This window comes from Macrobrachium rosenbergii, chromosome 53, assembly GCF_040412425.1.
Source record: "Macrobrachium rosenbergii isolate ZJJX-2024 chromosome 53, ASM4041242v1, whole genome shotgun sequence".
Taxonomy (NCBI): Eukaryota; Metazoa; Arthropoda; class Malacostraca; order Decapoda; family Palaemonidae; genus Macrobrachium; species Macrobrachium rosenbergii.
This window is the reverse complement of record NC_089793.1, coordinates 7133623-7145323: the sequence shown is the minus strand read 5'-3', so window position 1 is coordinate 7145323 and position 11701 is coordinate 7133623. Positions and strand designations below refer to the sequence as shown.

The following is an 11701-nucleotide window of genomic DNA, read 5'->3' as shown; positions in this document are numbered from 1 at the left end:
TAAGTTTTCTGAGATTACTGTGACTTGAAGAGATTCCGGAGACAGTGACCCTTGTAAATTGCAACGCCAGGTGACTTAGAGTCAATCAATCAGTCTGGAAGGGAACATGTAATCATGGAAAAAAATTCTTTGACTGAAATGCCAGGTAACTTACAGTCAGTCAATCAGTCTTGAAAGGAGGTTCTAAGTTCACATTTCTATAAACATCTCTCCTCTACCTCCCCATTCCTCCACTAACCCTCTCCCCATTCTCTCCATCTTCACTAACCTCCTCCCCATTACCCTTAAGCCACACTGTACGCTAAGGAGCGAGCCGACTTGGAACGTGCTTGCGCTCAAGTTAAGGTAATTAACATTGATTCTGGATTCTTAAATGACTTCGTCTCAGCCAGCTGACAATTATTCTGGTCTCCCAGTGGCGCCTTGAACAACTTTTGTCAATGGCTTTAATGATACTGTGAATGAAAGATATTAAGATAATTTATGCATCTTTGGAGAGGGTTGCATTAGAGGTCTTGCTTATTCAATGTGACGTAATTCATGTTGTATTTAAGTTAATTAAGATCGAGTTCATTTAACATTGACTCGAGAAACGCAGGATTATCATGCTGAGGAAGAGAGAGAGAAAGTTCAAAAACCCTCTCTCTCTCTCTCTCTCTCTCTCTCTCTCTCTCTCTCTCTCTCTCTCTCTCATGCTTAATTGGATCTTGATTTTGCTTGTTAATAACTTAAAGTTTATTCTCTCTCTCTCTCTCTCTCATGCTTAGTTAGCTCTTTGATTTTGCCCCTCGTTAATAACTTAAAGTTTATTCTCTCTCTCTCTCTCTCTCTCTCTCTCTCTCTCTCTCTCTCTCATCGCTACAAACTCACTGCCCGTTTAAAAAGAAAATCCACGAAGGAATGTCACAGAAACCTTTCAAGATTCTCTCTCTCTCTCTCTCTCTCTCTCTCTCTCTCTCTCTCAACCAGACATTACATTAAGACTGATTTACATCGCGCAATAAAAAAGCGACTGGAAAGAGGCTGGAGCCTATGGCGGCTAACTATAAATTTGAAACAGTCCTTCCAGTGTCGGAGAAAATAGCTGTAGGAGGCTGTGATACAGCTGTAGTCTGGAATCTCTTGTCTCGCCGCGAACTCCCGCCTCTGATATGGCGCTGTAAATTTTGTCATGTATCAGAGATAATGGTGGGTTGTAGGATGTGGAGTCGTATTCAGAACTGTACATACATACACACACACACACAAACACACACGTGTATGTATGTATATATATATATATATATATATATATATATATATATATATATTAAAATATTTATGCATATATATATGTATCTATGTATATTTATTATATATATGTATATATATATATAAGGATGATTATTAATACTTTTGTACGTGATTATTTATCACACATTATTCAGGTGAAAAATAAGATATTTGGGAACTGATTGTCTCGACTCTTTATTTCCCAAGCCCTTGACGAAGGACTGACAATCGTCAATGGCTTGGAAATAAAGTCGAAAACCGGCAGACGTACACCTGTCTCTTATTTTTCACCTGTGGTAATGTGTATATATATATATATATATATATATATATATATATATATATATATATATATATATATATATATATATAAAAAGTAATTTAGGAGTGGTTGTGTTGTCCACTCCAATTTACGGCTGGGTGACCTAAATCAACTGGATTAACCATCAGGTACATTATGTACTGCTCAAAATAACTAGAAAGCATTTGAGTTATCTCTTCTTTTATTTATTTTTATTCTTAATGAGACCAGATATTTCTCCATCGTGGGCTCTACCTTGGGTCTTTGCAAATCAGGCGAATGATAATTACACTTAATAACTTAATACACACCCTTCTTTACCTTTAGGTTAAATATAGAGCGTTAGGAAATTATCGGTTTATTGATTGATTGACTGATTAATACTCATAAACTTGCGGCGCACAGGAAGGCAGTTTTCACCTTGAAAATTTCTCCTGGCAAACGAAGTCAATTAAAACCTGAGAGAAGTTGGAGAAGTTTTCGAGAACGCTTCACGAAGTTATATTCGTTGCTATGGCAACAACAGCAGGAATAGTTACAGCTATTTACTGCAACGATAGCAGCAGCAAATGGTGCTGATATTACAATAGTAGGAACAATAGTAGTAGTAGAAGAAGTAGGTGCTCTTACTGTTGCTGCAACAATAACAGCAACTGATGTTACTGATACTGCAGCATTAACAGCAGCAGTAAAACAACAACTTTTATCACACACGCTGGATTCAGGCACAATCTATGTGCAGTGAAACTACTGCTATTACTCCTATTACCAATTCATCAACAAAAACTGCAACAACAGCTACTTCTATTACTAATGTTTCAACAACAACAAAAAACAACAGCTGCTATTACGACAACTTTAATAACAACAACAGCGCATTAACATTACTGCTAGCACTGCAACAACAGCCAGGTACTGTTGCGACTGCTTTAACAACAAACAACAACCCATTAACATTATTACTGGTACTGCAACAACAGCCAGCTACTATTACGAGTGCGTCCACAACACACAACAACACGACAACATTACTAATAGTGCTGCAACAACTCCCGCGACCAACAGTACTATAATACCACTACCATTCATCCTACCACTACCGGTTTCTACTATAACTACCACCACCGCCGCTGTTGCTGCTATGAACTGTCATCCTTCATCTCTTATGCAAAGTCGCAACGAGCTCTCCGCATAATCAGATCTACCGCCCTTGCGAGGTAGCAGCTACCAGCAGCTACTAGCAGCTACTAGCAGCAGCGGCTAGCAGCGAGAGGCGGTCGGTAGCAGGCTTCGGCAAAACAGCGCCGAAACTTCTTATGGGGGAAACTCATCTTCTTAAGTATTCATGAAAGTGTCCTCTCTTCTTTCCTCTCCTCACTTTTCTTCTGCTTGACTCTTCTGTCTCTTTTCCTCTAATCTCCTCTCCTTTCTCTTTTCCTCTCCTCTCCTTTCCTCTATTTTCCTCTTCTCTCCTCTCCTTTCTTTTCCTCTCCTCTCCTTTCCTCTCTTCTCCTCTCCTCTCCTTTTTCCTCCTTTCTTTTCCTCTCCTTTCTCCTCCTTTCCTCTCCTCTTCTCTCTTTTCCTCTTCTCTCCTCCTATTTTCTCCCCTCCTGTTCTCTCCTCTCTTTTCTTCTCCTTTTCTCTCCTCTCCTCGTTTTTCTTCTCCTTCTCCTCTCCTTTCCTCTCTTTTCCTCTCCTCTCCTCACTTTTCCTCCATTTTCCTCTCCTCTCGTCTGTATTCCTCTCCTCTCTCTTCCTCTCCTCTCCACTCCTTTCCTCGCTCCCAGAGACCAAATCCCCCCCACCCCCACCCCCACCCCCACCCCCACTTCCTCTCAAGTTTATGATGCGGTATTCATTGCTTGCCTGTTTGTTTTTGTTTGTGACCTTTGTTTTGTTTTGCTGTCGCAGGATATATAAGGTTTAATGGTCTTGTGTACAGTATGTTAGGGCGTGTGATTCTTTTGTTTGTTTGGTTCCTTATCTTTTCTATTTATTTTCCCACAGTTCTTCATGTTTAGTATACTGGATGCCATCTTTCTTGCGTCGCGGCGCGTAATATTTACCCTGGTGACCTGAGAAGTGAATTGTGTATCTGGTAATTAGTCGAAGGTGCTGGGTCGCGGCCAGGGTGGAATAGGGCATTGAGATAGGAAACTCGTTCTAGAAATACTTCACACTATATATATATATATATATATATATATATATATATATATATATATATATATATATATATATATATATATATACATATATATATATATATATATATACACACATATATATGTATATATGTGTATGTATAATTATTGCGTGTATGCGCATATGTATACATATAACCATTCACGCAATAATTATACACATATATATGTATATAGTATATAGTGTGTATATACTACATATGTATATGTATGCATTTGTTTAGTATCCAAACCATCTAACAACACCCACTCTCCTGCAGGAGCCAGATGCCCCCAAGCCTCGAGGGCCAACTGACTGTGGAGAAGACGCCCGCCTACTTCACCACCCCGGAGGTTCCCGCCCGAGTGAAGACGGACCTTCCTGACGTTCGACTCCTACTCGTCGTCAGGGACCCCGTCACCAGGGCCATATCAGACTACGCTCAGGGACTCAGGTAAGTCACGGAAGTGGGAAAGGATAAGGGTCCTTTGCACAGCATAGGATCTTAAATCTTCGTAAAACGTGATCCTTTACCAGTATCGAAGGATATATCTGTGTCTTTGCAAGACCACAACAATGAAGGATCCATAAATTTTTGTAGGATACCTCAACGAAGGACTTTTAGTCTTTGTAGGATACCATGTCCTCAAATCTTTGCAAATTGTCCTTGCACTATGTAGGAATTTTAATCACTAAAACGTGATCCTTTACCGGTATCAAGGATATTTCTGTCTTTGCAAGATTAGGAGCAACGTAGGATCCCTAAATTTTTGTAAGATACCTCAACGAAGGATCTATGAATCTTTGTAGGATACTTTTTTCTCCAGTTTTTCTCAAAGTGATCCAGGATATTTCTGTCTTAAATATACAAATTGAATAAACTGATTATTAGTTCGCTGAAGTTGTTGGCAATATTGGAGAGGAAATGGAAAACTTCAAATTGTTTTCATGAATTTATGGTGTGATATTCTCTCTCTCTCTCTCTCTCTCTCTCTCTCTCTCTCTCTCTCTCTATAAATATATATATATATATATATATATATATATATATATATATATATATATATATATATATATATATATTTATATATATATATATATATATATATATATATATATATATATATATATATATATATATATATATATATATATGAATATACTGTATATATACATTATGCATGGATCTGCATACCAACCGTCTTCTCCCAGTCATAAATAAACAAATCCTGCCTCTCTCTTTCTCCTCTCCTCAGCAAACACGGCTTCCGGAAGTCCTTCGAGGAACTGGCCTTCGTCAACGTCACGACGGGCCTGGTCAACTCGAACTGGGGTCCAATCAACGGGGGTCTCTACGCCAAGCACCTGAAGCGGTGGTACGAGTACTTCCCTCGTTCCAGCATCCACTTCGTCAGCGGGGAGAACCTCGTCCATGATCCGGCCGCAGAGCTCGCCAAAGTTCAGGTAAATCGCAGTCGCTGAGGTGGTTATTTTTCAGTCGCTGAGGTGATAAAAAGTCACTGGGGTGATCAAAAGTAGTTGTGGTGAGAAAAAAAGTCGCTGAGGTAATGAAAAGTCGCTTTGGTGATGAAAAATCGCTGTGGTGATAAAAAAAAAAGTCGCTGAGGTGATAAAAAAAAAAAGGTCGCCGTGGTGATAAAAAAAAAGTAGCTGAGGTGACAAAAAGTCACTGGGGTGATAAAAAGTCGCTGTGGTGATTGGCAGTCGCTTTGGTAATTTGCAGTTGTTGATATAACTGGAAACTAAGTTGCTATGCAGTTGCTGAGATGATATATGCAGTCGCTCTGGAGTAATTTGCAATCGATGAGGTAATTCGCCGCTGCTGAGGTAATTTACAGTCACTGATGTAATCGGCAGTCATTAGCTGATCTTGTGAAGCACAGGTAATTTGCAGGCGTTGATTTCTGTTGATATACCCAAAGTGCGAGTAATTTCCATCTGAATAGCCAGTCAGAAATGGTAATTTCACTGAGCTCTCCAAAGAGCAAATAATTACCAAGTTATTGAGGTTGGCAAAATCTTAGTAATTTCCAGCTGTTAAACTTTTCAAAATGCAGGTAATCCCCAGTCTCCTAGTTTGTCAAAATCCTGGCAACTTCTCAAAATCCTAGTGATTTTCAGCTGTTAAACTTCTCAAAATGCAGGTAATTTCCAGTCTCCCAGTTTGTCAAAATCCTAGCAACTTCTCAAAATCTTACTAATTTCCAGCTATTAAACTTTGTCAAAATACAGGTAGTGTCCAGCTGCTGATCTTGAAAAAGTACAGATAATTTATAGAAGCTGAGCTCTTCAAGGTACCAGCAAAAAAGTAACATAAAGCTTATTATTATTATTATTATTATTATTATTATTATTATTATTATTATTATTATTATTATTATTATTATTATTACTACTACTAAATGCAAAGGTTTTTTTTTTCAAAAACATTCCTCGCTTGAATTGTCTGCTATTTAACTGTAGTACCTTCGCATTTTGTAATCGGTGCCTGAACAGGGTTTTTCATTATTAAATATTTTTATTCTTAGCAATGATTGTTCGCTATGCAAATTTCTCTTTATTTTTATCAATAAGACTTTAAGTATCCGCCCTTTTTACATTTTCCTTCATTTGCTTATCTATCCCTCAAGACTTTATCCAGTAGTTCTCTATTGTCTCTTATCTCTCTGTGTTCAGTGTAGGAAGATTAGAGGATGCACTGATAGTGGACAAAGAGAGAGAGAGAGAGAGAGAGAAGAGGAAGAGGGGGAAATTGATTTTCCAGCTCTTCCCTGTATCCTCTTTCTCCGTAATTCACTTACACTCTCTCTCTCTCTCTCTCTCTCTCTCTCTCTCTCTCTCTCTCTCTCTCTCTCTCTCTCTCTTCAAGCATGTAAATGGGAGAAAAAAATGTAAGAGGAATATAAACATTATAGTTTCTGCCACGCTGCTTCGTTTACAATCGTCCCATTTAACCACTGAATCGTCCCATTTAACCACTGAATATATATATATATATATATATATATATATATATATATTTATATATATATATATATATATATATATATATATATATATATATATATATATATACACATACGTAATAATATATATATATATATATATATATATATATAATATATATATATATATACATATAAAATCGATATATATATATATATATATATATATATATATATATATATATATATATATATAGTCACACACACGTAAAGATCCAAAATCGACCATTGCCAGTCGGCAGATCCAAAACAAAGCGATAAAAATCCCGCAAAATAAAAGCAGAGGGGGCGGGGCGGGGGCGGGTGTGAAGTGAAAGACAAGAAGAAGAAGAAGAAGAGGAGGAGAAGAAGACAACAGAAGAAGAAAGGGAAGAAAGAAAAAATGGTTTAGTGAAAGACCCCTCGGGAGAGGTAAACTGTAGGGACAAGGTCGTTGCGGCTTCCTCGGAATCACCCGCCGGTGGGTGTAATGGTTCCCGGAGAGGGACAATAACCACAAACTTCGCCTCTTCTTCCCCGGCCTGCAGAAGAAGAAGAAGAAGAAGAAGGAGAAGGAGAAGAAGAAGACATCGTTGTTGCTCCCCGCCGAAAGACTTTTTTTTTTTTTTTTTTTTGACAAGTCTGAATGTCTTGTTGTCTGTTTGGTTTTGCTTAGTTTGTGGGTGCGTTTTCTAACTGCTGCCAACGTACGTGTTTGTTCAGCTTGTTTGTGAGTAAGGCTGCGTCACCACTGCAACAAAACATATCATAAACACGTCCGCAGACCGTCGCACACACATCACAAACAGGGTGATTACAAGTCATCGACTTACTGGTAATTCTAACCAAGGCTTCATACGAATGTACAGCATTTGCCAAAAGTTCGTTTTCTACTCAGAGTCGTTGACTTGTTTTCAACATGTTTTGTGATGTGTATGCTACAAGTTTCCGGATGTGTTGATGACTTCTTTGTTCTGGTAGGTACAAACCAAGGTTTTTCAGTGTCAACCGTCGTGTTTGTAAGCACTCAAATTTTGTGACAACGTATTTGTGTTGTGTTTTGTGTATCTTGAGTGTCTAGTCCTACTACTGCTAGGTTTCGTGTTTGTTATGCTTGTTTGTGAGCGTGTTTCTTACCGATGTTTGTATTCGTGTTTGTTTGCGACTATGCTTCTCAGCACTGAAGACTTTCGTGGTTTGCTTCTCTTGTTTGTGAATGCGTTTGTTTCTCAGTAAGAGCAACTTTTGCGCTTGTTCTGCGTGTTTGTGAGGAGGTATATAAGAAGTTCGGTGTTTGTTTTTGTGTGCATGAGAGTACTTGCTTGTTTATGGCGGCAGTTTCAAATGAAAATGTTCGAGAGTGAACTAAAAATAACGCTTTAATAATGCAGCCTGCAGAAATAACGGTATCTGAATGTCAACACTTGTAGAGATATTCTTTAAAAAAATAAAATATAGATTTCGCCTCCTGTACAACTAGCCGAGCCTATTGAAATATCTTTGTATCATCTTGTGAGTGGCACCATACTTATAAACAGACCTCCTATAGAAACATAACCTTACGGGTATCAAAACCAGTAGACTAAAAAAGTATACCTTAGTTTAACCAGACCACTGAGCTGATGATTAATGTTCTTCTAGTGCTGGGCCTGAAGGGATTAGACTTATTTTACGTGGCTAGAACCAATTGGTTACCTAGCAACGGGACCACCACAGCTTATTGTGGAATCCGAACCACATCATACCGAGAAATGAATTTCTATCATCAGAAATAAATTCCTCTAATTCTTCATTGGCCGGCCGGAGAGTCAAACGCGGGCCCAGCAGAGTGCTAGCTGAAAACGATACCCACCCGTCCAATGTGGAACTAGACCTCCCATAGAAACATAACCTTACGGATATCAAACCCAGTAGAAATATTACCTGTTTAATATCCCAAGCTGTAGAAATTATCACCTTATGAACAATGACACCTGTATAAGCATCTTCTATAGAAACATAACTAATGATTATCATCACATTCAGAAATATCTAATAATAATAATAATAATAATAATAATTTATTATTATTATTATTATTATCATTATTATTATTATTATTATTATTGGAGAAACAAACCCACAGTTATTTATGAACTGAAAAGGGGGAATCGAACAGATTCCCGAAAGCTCTCTGTAGAAATTTATTCTCAAACATAATGTACCCATACCTAACTTTGGATTTGTTCTAAATTTCAAAACTCACGCTATTATTATTATTATTATTATTATTATTATTATTATTATTATTATTATTATTATTATTATTATTATTGATGAACATCACTTCCTGAAGAAATGTCATCTCCTACAGAAGTGATATCTCTTGTATAACAACTCTGTGTAAAATTGCATTCCTTTATCTTACTGCAGACATAAACGACGAGGTTTTATATCGCTAAATACAGAAATAGCCCCCGCGTATTATCACAGCCTCTTTAAATAGAACGCAGTAGAGATCCACCCTGTATGAATAATACGCCCTTTGTATTTCCCCCCCTTGCTTACACTTCACACTATTTATAACTTTTAATGAAAAGAAAAATAATATTCTATTCAAACCTGTCGTCAGGAGAGCATTGTCACTTTTGTGTCGCGTCGATAGGAAAAATGAATAAAGACTCCATTCAAATCGACCTCAGTGGGATGTAATCCTCCATTTATATCCTTCAGGCGAAGTGATGCCGTATATGTATCCTATTGTGTATCCTATTAACTCATATTGACTCTAAGCTGTCAGTCACGGGTTCTTTTTGTTGCTGGTTATTGTCGGCGATTCTTTTTTTCAAAAAGGTGTCGAAACTTGACCTATATTGGTTATTTTGGTCCAGTTGTGCTTTTGAAAATGCTTCAGTTTATTCATTCATTCATTTATTTTGTGGTATTTAAGGCTATGATGTTGATGATGATGATTATTATTATTATGATTATGATTGTTATTATTGTTCGGTTGTGCTTTTGAAAATGCTTCAGTTCATTTATTATTTGTTTTTTGTTATGTGGGGCTATTATTATTATTATTTATTATTATTATTATTATTATTATTATTATTATTATTGTTATTATTATTATTATTATTATTATTATTATTATTATTTTGGAAGAAGACCCTCCTTCAGACATTTCCATTCTATTCAACGAAATGCATTATTATTATTATTATTATTATTATTATTATTATTATTATTATTATTATTATTATTAACTGCAGACTAGCAAAATATGATATCAAAAGCAGCGTATTGTAGATTTCAGGATGAATTATATCGACCTTTGTATCTAAACTTCATTTAACTGATAATTTAGATTTCATGACATTTTCTCCATTCCATCGACCTACATTAAGATCTTCTAAGAGTATTTCAGTTGTTCTTAATGAAAATTAATTGATATTCTCTCTATCCTTTGTCATCTCTCTCTCTGTCTCTCTTCTCTCTTGTATCCTTGTCATCTCTCTCTCTCTGTCTCTCTTTGCATGTGTCTTCTTGTTCGCCATCTCTCTCTGCCTCTCTCTGTCTCTCTCTCTCTCTGTCTCTGTCTCTGTCTCTCTCTCTCTCTCTCTCTCTCTTCTTGTATCCTTGTCATCTCTCTCTCTCTGTCTCTCTCTTGCATGTCTGTCTTCTTGTTTCCTTGCCATCTCTCTGCCTCTCTCTGTCTCTCTCTCTCTCTGTCTCTGTCTCTGTCTCTCTCTCTCTCTCTCCTGGCTGTCATCTTCTTGCCTTATTGCCTTCTCCCTCTCTCTCGCTCTGTCTTCCTGTTTTCTCATCGTCTCTCTCTCTCTCTCTCTCTCTCTCCTCTGTTGTACCTTCCTGCTCCCTAGCCACCTCTCTCTCTCTCTCTCTCTCTCTCTCTCTCTCTCTCTCCTGCCTGTCAATCTTCTTGTCTCCCCCATCTGCCCAACGTCCATCTCTCACCGTCACCTTATCTCTCTCTCCCCCGACAGGAATTCCTGGGCCTGCGAAGGGTGATCACGGACAAGCACTTCTTCTTCAACGCGACGAAGGGCTTCCCCTGCCTGGTGAAGCGCGAGAGGAGCGGACGCCCCCACTGCCTGGGCTCGTCCAAAGGGCGCTCCCATCCCTCCGTCTCCGAAGCTACCTCGGAAACCCTCAGGGATTTTTACAGGCCGTTCAATTTCAAGTTTTTCAAGATGGCGGGCCAGAGGTTCCACTGGTAGCTTGCTTTTTGACGTCACCGGGGGAATGGGAGTGGGAGGGGATGCTGGGGAGTGGGAGAGGGTTAGGGGTGGGGTAGGGAGCAGGGAGGGAAAGGGGGAGGGGGTAGGGAGGGAGAGAGAAGAGGTGGGGAAGAAGCAAGGGGATAGGCCACTTCCACTGTTCCCCACCCTAGTGATTTTGGCGTTATGGAATTTTTTTATTACTTTTTTTTAATGACAGGCCGTTTTCCCCGTGTGCTGTTATGATTTAATATTTTTATTTATAATGCATTATTTTTATTACTTCTGAGTTATATGTGCTGATTTTTATAGGTACGTGCGTGCGTGCTTACGGCGGTTACCTATAGACAAAATGCTTGAGTACATACATGTATAATTACGTTGTTTTTATATATATATATATATATATATATATATATATATATATATATATATATAGATAGATAGATAGATGTGAATATTTATATAAATATATATGTATATATATACATATATATATATACAGTGTATATGTATATATATATATATATATATATATATATATATATATATATATATATATATATATATATATATATATATATATATTCATACGTACATATATACTATATGGCTGTGTGTGTGAATGTCACTGCATGTTAAACACATGAACCCACATTATTTCATTGTGTCACGATACAAGAAAAACACCTGAAACGCAAATAACAACAGTTTCGAATCCA

General features: G+C 37.6%; 1 protein-coding gene across 1 annotated transcript in view; it reads left to right on the top strand.

The window, feature by feature from the left end:
* The window catches only part of LOC136834247 (heparan sulfate glucosamine 3-O-sulfotransferase 6-like), a 149141-nt gene extending 138112 nt beyond the window's left edge, over window positions 1–11029 (top strand). The window contains exons 4-6 of the mRNA XM_067096591.1: window positions 4038–4211; window positions 5014–5221; window positions 10746–11029. Coding sequence (XP_066952692.1) covers window positions 4038–4211; window positions 5014–5221; window positions 10746–10979 — 616 coding nt within the window. The 3' untranslated portion in view covers window positions 10980–11029. The remainder of the gene's footprint in view (window positions 1–4037; window positions 4212–5013; window positions 5222–10745) is intronic.
* The last annotated feature ends 672 nt before the right edge of the window (window positions 11030–11701 follow it).